Source organism: Stegastes partitus, unplaced genomic scaffold, assembly GCF_000690725.1.
Source record: "Stegastes partitus isolate 25-593 unplaced genomic scaffold, Stegastes_partitus-1.0.2 Scaffold658, whole genome shotgun sequence".
In the NCBI taxonomy this organism is placed as follows: domain Eukaryota; kingdom Metazoa; phylum Chordata; class Actinopteri; family Pomacentridae; genus Stegastes; species Stegastes partitus.
Window position 1 is genome coordinate 86539 of NW_007578389.1, and position 10179 is coordinate 96717.

At 42.6% G+C, this 10179-nt stretch overlaps 1 protein-coding gene across 1 annotated transcript in view; it reads right to left on the bottom strand.

Moving 5' to 3' along the window:
* Positions 1-2681: 2681 nt before the first annotated feature.
* The window catches only part of clcn6 (chloride channel 6), a 24150-nt gene continuing 16652 nt past the window's right edge, over positions 2682-10179 (bottom strand). Inside the window, exons 18-23 of the mRNA XM_008290159.1 lie at positions 9228-9414; positions 8179-8339; positions 6092-6248; positions 4962-5069; positions 4744-4869; positions 2682-4623 (exon numbers count right to left, since the gene is read on the bottom strand). Coding sequence (XP_008288381.1) covers positions 4543-4623; positions 4744-4869; positions 4962-5069; positions 6092-6248; positions 8179-8339; positions 9228-9414 — 820 coding nt within the window. The 3' untranslated portion in view covers positions 2682-4542. The remainder of the gene's footprint in view (positions 4624-4743; positions 4870-4961; positions 5070-6091; positions 6249-8178; positions 8340-9227; positions 9415-10179) is intronic.

The window sequence follows — 10179 nt, forward strand, 5'->3', positions numbered from 1 at the left end:
GCCAGAGGCTGGTCACCTTGGAGACCTGCTGTGGATATAGATACGGCCTGGCGCGAGATTTACATCACCTCCCAGCCACCCTACCAATGAAACTCATTTTGATCACTAGCCAGAGCGGAGGGTTGGAAAAAGGCCGAGTGGTAAATCAAAAGTTTTGCCCCCTGGCTCAGCTCCCTCTTTACCACAATGGTCTTGTACAACGCCTCCATTACTGGTGATGCTGCACCAATCCACATGTCCTTTCTGACTCCATTTGCTCATCCCAGGTGAACAATATCCCAAGATTCCTAAACTCCTTCTCTTGAGGCAGCAACTCAACCCCAATCCAGATGGAGCAGTCCACTGGTTTCTCGTAGAGAACAAGGCCTCAGCCCTCGCCTTAGAGGTGCTCATTCTGGTTGCTTCACACTCAGTTACAAACTGCCACAGCGCGTGCTGAAGGTCGTGGTCTGAAGAAATCAACAGAACCACATCACTGCAAACAATACGCATGCAATTCTGAGATTCTCAAACTGAACACCGTCCTCTCTCCAGCTGCACCTGCAGATCCTGTCCATGAATATCACAAACAGGATCAGAGACAAAAGGCAACCCTGGCCGAGTCCAACACCTTCCGGAAATGTGCTTGACTTTGTGTTGAAAATGCGGCTCTTATGTTGACTATACAAGGACCAGACGGATTTTTGAAAATCAGAACCACCACCCCAGTATGCAACTCCACAGGCCCTGTCCCAGACTTCTATGTGACAATGAAGAGGTGTGTCAACCAAGATAGTCTGACAATACTCAGAACCTTCAGCATCTCAAGGTGACTCTTGTCCACACCTGGCAGCTTCTTAACTACTTCAGCAACCTCTGCCACAGATATGGCCAAGGCTTCTGCCAAGTCTTCTGACTTTAGCCAGCTTTAGGAGGTCCTCCAAGGGCTCCTTTCACTGTCCGACAACTGCCTAAGCTTGGCTTCTTTTCCTGAGGCGCTGAGCAGTTTACTGGAATTTCCTTGAGGCTGACCAAAACACCTTCTCCACGGCCTTACCGAATTCCTCCCAGACAGCGTTTTTGCTTCCACAACTGCAGCTGCAACCCCTTTGAGCCTCCTCTGCCCTCCTGCCTGGGACCCGGATTCAATCCCAGAAATACATCTCAAGGAGAGAGGAGGCCACTTACCACTCGATCGCAATATGTGTTGCCCGTCATTTGTGTAGTGCTCTTTGTGTACCCTTAAGTTGTGCTCATTTGACAGAGATCATAAAATACAGACAAGAAAACATCTGACATCTGCTTTCAAACAGCTCTGAAGCCACGATGTCTTGTTTTGTTGCCTCGACTCCTCTCTAATCGTCTTATTTCTTTCCCTCCTCCACACATCGGTAGAAGAAGTAGTTGCGTGTGAGTGTGTGTCGCTGGCTGCCAGATATAATCACAGCCAGCCATAAAAAGTGACTGCAAACATCCGCACACACTCGCATGTATGCACAGAGTCATGTTTCCATCACTTCATTGACTTAAAAGCTTTTCCTGGTGACTGTATCCGAGCTTTTACACAAACTGAACCTAAACCGAGCCTTTGCCCTAAAATTTAATGATGGTTTCTATCCAGTGGTCTAAGCTAAACTAAGCAGTCAACACCAAAGCAGAGCATTTCTACCGTAAACAGTCTGAAAAACACAGGTTCAGGCTTTTGAGGTTTCACGGACCTAAGGAACCAATTCTGCCAGCTTGCAGGGTGGACTTTCTGTTTCATTATTCTCCTTTAGAATTAGTTTGAACACATACGGCTGAAGTACTCCAATATTACAAGTTGCTATAATGTAGGGAGGAGCAGTTTACAAAGCAGCACATTGTTTCGTTGTCTGGCCTCGAACACCTTCAGGTGCCCAAAGCTCGTCACCAGGATTTCCAAATCTAGTATGTTCACATCGAGGGGTGGTGTCGGCACCAGATGACCACATGCACTTTTACAAATATAATACACACTGAAAGCAACACAGGAGGAAAGAATGTGGACTGTGTGAATGTGCAATAAGCTAAACCGAGTCATTGTTCCATCATGAAAGCATGAGTACATCCGGCTGAAATTACAACGGTGTATTCCATTAGACCAGGGTGTCCAATCCTGGTCCTCGAGGGCCACAGTCCTGCATGTTTTAGATGTTTCCCTTCTTCCAACACACCTGATTCACATGATCAGGATCGTTATCAGGCTTCTGCAGAGCTTGATGATGAGCTGATCATTTGAATCAGGTGTGTTGGAAGATAGAAACATCTAAGACATGCAGGATTGTGGCCCTCGAGGACCAGGATTGGACACTCCTGCATTAGACGCTTGGTGGCCTGCACGTCATTGTTTCTGCTGCAGACCGAGCAGTGTCAGAGCTTTTACCAAAACATAATTCAAACTGTGAAGCAGGCTTGCTGCCAGTCTCATAAGGTCAACAAGACTTCTGTCTGTTTTAGGACTGTAGTACTACATTAAGGACAGGTGTGCTCGAACTTCAGCAGGTGCTGGAAGGGTTTGGAGGGGACGTCATAGATCTGTATGTCGTAGACTCCAGAATCAATCAGTTCGTCAACAGACTCTTCAGCTCTGCTAAGCATGCGCAAAAACCTGCATGTATTATCACGCCCAGCCTTATCGACGTCTTATTTGAGGCAAAAAAAAAACAACGATGCTGACACACTTTGACTGATTGACAAAAGAGAAGGAGCTTTATTTGAACAACAATAGAGGCACAAGACCGAGGTCTCTCTGCTTGTTCTGTTCCGTGGTTGCAGGGTTGGATATTTAATGCTGTATTTGCCATGTGCCATTTCTAAATCTCTGTAGGAACCACAAAATCCCAACTGAATAACCTCCAGGGAACAGAAAGTGTTTGGCAGTCCATCAGTCCGGCGCCACAGTGGCACACATACTGTCCACTGCTTCTCTTAATCTAACGTTCGGCACCGTTCCTGCTGCGTCATATGTACAGTGGAATCATTTTAAATTAACAAGGTGGCAATCCCAAACCTAAAAACAGCAGTAAGATCCGGGGCTGCCTCGGTCCATTTAGAAATGCAACTGCATGACGAATCATTCACAGCACACGCAGCAAATCATAAAAAATAAAACTGTATAAAAAAATACTCTCTTAAATAAATCAAAGCAGAGACGAGACGAGAATCAAACGAGGAATGCTTGATGTACATGTATGTGCAACTGTGGTTGCCAATAATCTATCGACCTGATTCACAGTGGACCTCATGTCCATCTATAAAAGAAGAATTACTCTTGCTTTTATTCACCTTTGCTCACATTTCTAGTCCCTTTTTGGAATGACAATGAAATGATGTACCAGAACAGCTAATCATAATCATATTGCTAAAAAAAAAACTAACTGCAAAGAAGGACCATAAAATATGTTACACATTAATTTATCTAAAACAGGATTTTTGAGGTTTTTCTTTAAAACAAAACAAAAAAAAAAATCAAGTACTTTCAAGTCCCTATTACAAAACAAAACCTTGGTCTGAGACTGAACACTGAACTAATTACAGTGAAAATATTACCACATATCATAAGTGCAAAACGATGCTGATGAAGTTTACAGGCTGCTAAAGTGGTTAGAAACGTTACTGTATGTGCAACTAAAACCGACACGGTCACCAAGCAAACTCTTCTGAGGTCGTCGGCGTAAAGGGAGGCCGGTCTGCTCTTGGTGCCTATTTTCCAGTAAATCGCACGGTCGGCGACGAGACGAAGACACAAATAAAAGTGCTGCAGTGAAAACGACGACCAAGCGAAATCAAAAAAAGGTCGAAAGAAAAACATTCCGTCGTGAAGGTAGTAAAGAACTCTGGTGATGTTTCACTTTGGTAGTTTGTTGTGCTCGAGGCTTCAAACTGTGAGCAAACACCGTCGGAGAGTCGCTCAGTCAGACTAGCGTTACCTCGTCTTAGTCTAAGAAGACGGCTCTGTAGGACGATGTTCTGACCGATCAAAGGAGGGTCTTGTTTTTGTAGTTTTGTCAACATTTTAAAACAAAGAAAATCCTTGAAACTATCTACGTCAATGAACAACCAGCAGCACATTCAAATTAAAGAACTAATGGTCTTCTCAGTGTTAACTCTAGCAAACCTGCTACACGTTCAGAAAAAACAGATAAGTTATACTGCATAATGGCTCCTCCAATTAAATACTCTTTTGTGATTAACCCATCAGTCCCGTTGCTCACAGTCTGAAAGCACAGCAACCGTTTCTGAATTGTCAGCCTTCAATGTGGACGGTTTATGTTCGTATTTGGAAATTTCTTCTGTCCACCCGTCGGAGTCGGTGGATCTGAGGCTCGACTGGAGGAAGACAATCCCTCAACAGCTAAAACACAAGTAAAACACAACTTTCACTTACTGGAGAACTGTGTTCCCTACTAGGGAATGTTTGTCTGGTTGTGGATATCCTGAATGTGTTTGAGAATGCCTGAACGCTAGTAGGAACGGACCAAGACAAAGGCTCAGGACCAGGCTGAACAAAGCTTGGGCGACCGCAGAACGTCCGAAGGCGGGTCAAATAGTGATGTAGTGCTGTCGCAGTTTGGCCACGAGGAACTCGTGGGTTAAATTATGTCTCGTTATGATTCCAACAATCTGAAAAAGATAGCAAATGGTAAACGTGAGTTGGCTCAGACTCAACATCAATCATCAGTTCGTCTTTGGTGTCTCATGATCAAATACGACTTAAAAACTTGGAGGAACTCAACTACTTACTTCTCCAATGGCATTGACCACTGGTAAGTGTCTCAGGCCCATCGTCCTGAACAGGTTGAACACCTGCGAGATGCGGGTGTTGGGTGAAACGGTGTAGGGACACGGGTTCATGTAGGGGGTGACATCCTGGAAACACAGGGATACATGCGTGTTTCTAATCAACTCATGATCTTGTTGAATTTAAGAATTGTCTCACTTGGCGGTCTTGTCGCTCATACCACTATCATGCGAGGGTTGAGCAGGGCGAGGTCGAGGTCGTGGATGTCCGGGAAGCGCGGGTAGTCCTCAGTCATCTCTGCATACGACAGCCGGGGCTGAGTGGCGCTCTGTCTCAGAAGATATGGAGAAAGGATTCATAAAAAGCCATAACTTTACTATACACAGAGCTTAACAGATGTATCAGACCACCACCCAGTGTCAGGTTTATGCCACAGCTGCCCTAAATTAACAGCATTTGTAACTACCTAAATCATTTCTTATGTTTCTGTAATGGTTCATACACCAGTATGTAGAAGCTCTTTAACCAAAATGACGTTGTTAATGTTAGAATATAATTATTATTGTTATCCATAAATTTACTGTTTCACAAAAAAAAAGAAAAAATAGTGAAAGTATATTACTATGTCTTAATTAAGATGTCAAATTATAGTTATTTACTTGCATTCCTGAACAGAAAATTTCGTTTTAGTGGTTGAATGTGATGCTTGATTAACTTCTGACTTCTCAGAGAAGCTCAGAGGCTCAGATTTAGAAAGGTGAACTCAGTTTGAAATTCCTCATTCCTGTTTAAAATGGTACAACGTGGAGACATGAGTGTGAATTAAAGCCCTTCATTATGCTGGATGGTCTATACACATATACACACTGTTGCCCATGAAGTTGGAATAATTTGATGACACCATGTCTTAACACTTTGATCCATGTCGGGGTGGCCAGACTCAACATGCGTGGCATTTGAAAGAGTAATACTGGACATTCTTATGTATGAAATCCCCTCGAATATGTGTTTCCAGTTAAAGGGACCAAGGTTGAAAAATGGAACCAAATCAATCCTATTGTTCAATAACCCCAATGTAGACACAGTTTGCAAAAGTTAATTGTGGTTTAATTCTTACTGTGATATGTTTGTATGTATTTTGTGATATCAATAAAGTTTTGAGAAGATGTACACTTTATCCATAAAGAATAAATCACATTAACATAATTGTTTCATGAGAAGAGGTTAAAAAAAAAAACTTTATTCCAACTTTATGGGCAACAGTGTGTATATATGGTGCTAAACAAACTGGACAGGTGGTCAAATACGTTTGTTAAACGCTGCACACGTGCTCCGCTGTGCGTGACTGACCGACTGGTTCTCGGCGTAGCAAACCCCTCGAATCAGCAGGTTGACCAGCTGGGAGCGCAGGATCAGGCCGTGGAAGGTGAGCGGTCTGAAGCGCTCCTCCATGGTCCACTCCTCGCTGGGAGACTGGTCGGGGTACAGGTTGGGGTAGGGAGCATGTCTGCACGGCAGCAGCAACAACACAATTATTACGGGAGGGTCGACTGTTTCAGCACTAAAGACACAGACGGAAGCCAGATTTTCAACACAAATCCCTCTGAAGGAATAAACACTCAGCTCGATGTAGCATTCATAATGTTATGTATTACATTGAACTGCTGTGATGTACAACGGTATGGAATTATTAACACAGCAATCAAAGAAATACAGTGAAATGGAACACTTACTGAGTCTGAATAAATCAAACTCATGTTAAATGACAGTTATTTAACGTTTTGTCTGAATGAACTGTTCTGGGATGCGTCCTGAATTTTCCCGCCACATTAGAGTCACATCACAACACTGATATCATCATTGGTTTTAAAATGTACTCATAAAGTCAAAGGATTCCATTTTTCTTTTTTAATTTTTTTTTTTTTAAATTTTATTTTGGGAAAGCAATAACGATACAGTATGCTTAGAATTTATTTTTAAAAAATCCTGTCAGGAGTGGGTATGCTCATGCTGCCACCTCGTGGTAGGACTGAGTACTGCAGCTTGTAAGAAAACACTCCAGAAAAGGATCAGCTAATTACACGATTAGATGTCACTGATTAAGCACACTTAGGTGTAGATTTCCTTTAACCACAGAGTGACACATTAAGTAGGAGTCTGGGTGTCGTTCACGGGAATCGTTTGACATTAAACACCTACTTTCCTGCATTCTGATGCTTTCTATGCACTGAAATCTACACGTATGTATTTAGAGCTATGCAGCTGCACAACAGAGTGTGAAACTCATCACATAAGAGCACGTTAAAGTTTGTTTCTAAGCACTTTATAACCTGGTAATGAAGTGTGCTGCTGCCCTCTGAAGTACACGACACCTCCTCGCTTTGTTTTCAGTTAATGCAGCATTAAAAAAAAATCATGCCACAACAATTCAGTTAAGAATAGTCCTTTAAAGTCCCCAAAAACCGGGCCACTAACCGGTACCGGGCTGCACAGAAAGAATAACAACGTTTTATTGGTTTATTTTAATTCCGGCAGCATGTGCAGGGTGTTTCATTTTGAAAAATGACGAGCTCGTCTTCCTGTCACTGGACTCGGTCAGTTTTCAGCTCGGCCGGTAAACGAAGTCGTTACTGTAACCACTACCAGAATAAATACAAAAAACAAGCTTCTCTGGAGAGACAGAAGAAAAAAGTAAATACATATTTAGCAATAAAAAGTAATTTTAGTTGTTTATGACACTTTTTTAATAGAAGAAAACGATTATTGTTTGTTATGAGTGCGGTTTGTAGAAAATTGTCTTGCTTGAAATCGGTCCATGGTGCAAAAAAGGTTGAGTAGTGGTGGAGAGTAGTGTCCTGTAGTTCTCTTTCTGTGTTAGATTTAGTCTTTTTGTGGTCATTTTTCATGTTTTGTATCTCCTTGTCATGATTTTGCATGTCTTAATGGTTACTTTGTGTCTCTTTGCAGTTACTTTGTGTCTGTTTGTGGTCACTTTGTGTCTCTTGGTGGTCTTTTTTTTTGCCTCTGTGGTCATTTTGTGTCTCTTTGTGGTCATTTTGTGTCTCTTTGTTGTCATTTTGTGTCTCTTTGTTGTCATTTTGTGTCTCTTTGTGGTCACTTTGTGTCTCTTTGTGGTCATTTTGTGTCCTTTTGTTGTCATTTTGTGTCTCTTTGTGGACATTTTGTGTCTCTTTGTGGTCATTTTGTGTCTCTTTGTGGTCATTTTGTGTCTCTTTGTGGACATTTTGTGTCTCTTTGTGGTTTGTTTTTATAGAAGCACTTTAAGGCTTTTGTACTACAACAGTACAGCAATTTACAGTTAAAAAAAAGACTGTAACTCAGTGTGTTCTCAGCTCAGTGGTCTATCAGCCTCCATGAGACTGAACCCTGAACAGGCAGGACGCTGCCTTTCCATCGGTGCTGTACATCCGTCCTACCTTCTCTCCAACATCTGCTGCAGCAGGTCCTCTCCCTCCTCCGACGGCTCCACCACGGCGCTCTGCTCGTCACAGACGTTCCTCAGCTCGCTGGACGGGTACGACTTCATGGACTGGCAACGGCGCCGCTGTTCCCCGGCGCGAGACACGACGCTGGATTTCTGCATGATGTGAAAGTCAAAGGGCAGGTTTACGCTGATGAACCAGTTCACATTTCACTTGATGCTAAAACCCGGCATCCACAAACCAAACCGCTAACAAAATTCATATTTACTCCTGCTGCGCCGACTTCCTCCCACAGTCCAGACGCACACATGACAGGTGAGCTGATGTTTTCTAAAATGTTGTACATGTTGGTCTGCCTCTTTCACTCTGCTGCCTCCCCAAGATATGGACGATGGACAGGCTGTTATTTGCTGTTAATTAGCTTCAAAAATGGTGTGCATTTGACTGAAGATGCATCACAGATCAAGTTCTCTATATTATACAAGTAGATGAATTGCTTTAATGAATGAATCACTAACATGTGATTAATCCAGTATTTCTGTTTTTCTGGTAAATTGCCTTTTGCACATTTTTTCTTCTACTCTTGCACAATATTTGCACCACATGTAAAACACCTAAACATTCTTATTTATAGACCTTCACATTTGTAAGTCTGTTATTTATAGGTTACCACACATTTAGACTTCATCACGGGACATTTTTACGTAGAGTGTGCGTTACACTTGTTGTGCATTTTGTAATATCTTATTGATTATTTTTACTTACTGCATATTTTTGCTTATTTATCTGCATGTATGATGGTGGTAACTTTACTCTTTCTCCTCTAACAACTGACTTTCCCTGGATTTCTATTCTATTCTATATTCTGTTCATTCACGCTGAAGCAAAAATCCTGAGATGTTAAAAAATTTAACACAAAGCCGTTGCTGACATTGCTGATTGGAGACATCACTCAGAGGTTTCAAGTCAACAAACACTTAACTCCTCTCTTAACTGATCTCTCTCTGGGTATGATGTTGAGCTACAAAGGCGTAGTTGCACACCTTGAAGCGGATGTTGTTGCTGATCAAGATGTTGCCCTTCATGAAGTCCTGCTCGTTCTTTCGGTTTTCGGTGACCACGGGGAAGGCGTGGTAGACGGTGGTGCGCAGGATGCTGACCAGGGACTGGACTCGGGTGTGGGGGTACACGTAGGTCAGGTTGGGCTCCATGATATCGCTGGCTGTCAGCCTTGGAGGAATGAGGGGAACAACACATGTCACAGCACAGAATGAGAATGATGCTAGATTTTGGGTATTTAAAGGTTTGATCTGGAGTTGCTGACATCTGACATTCAACATCTAACTGGAGGAAATTCAAAACCAGGTCCCAATACATACACAAAACATAAACAAAGCAGCTTAAATATCCTGCTTGGAGCAGAGGATGATGCCGGACAGGATGACAATCCAGCAGCCATCACTTTACATCAAACAAAATCAAAACTAAAAGCATGCTGGTTTCACCTTGGACTCGGATGTTTTGGGATAGACGCACCAGGAAAGGAATAAAGAGACACGAGCAAAAGGTTTGTGTGGTTTTAGACGTACAGTTGAAACTAGAAGTTTACATCCACTGTATAAAAAGATGCATAACTTTTTTTTTTCCTCACTTTCAACGTTTCCTGTTTCAGGTCAGTTAGGATTACCAACATTATTTCTATTTGCTAAATGCCAGAATAATGAGAGAGAGAATTTTTTACTAGTTTCTATACATACAGTTTGTAGATGCACACAGGAACAAAGACCTTCGTTTGTGGAGACATGTCCTGTGGTCTGATGGAACTAAACCTGAACTGTTTGGCCTTAATGACCATCGGTACATCTGGAGGAGAAAGGAGGAAGCTTGAAGCCTGAGAACACCATCCCAGCTGTGGAGCACGGGGGTGGCAGCATCATGCTGTGGAGGGACTGGTGACCTTCACACAATAGATGGCATCATGAGGAAAGAACATGA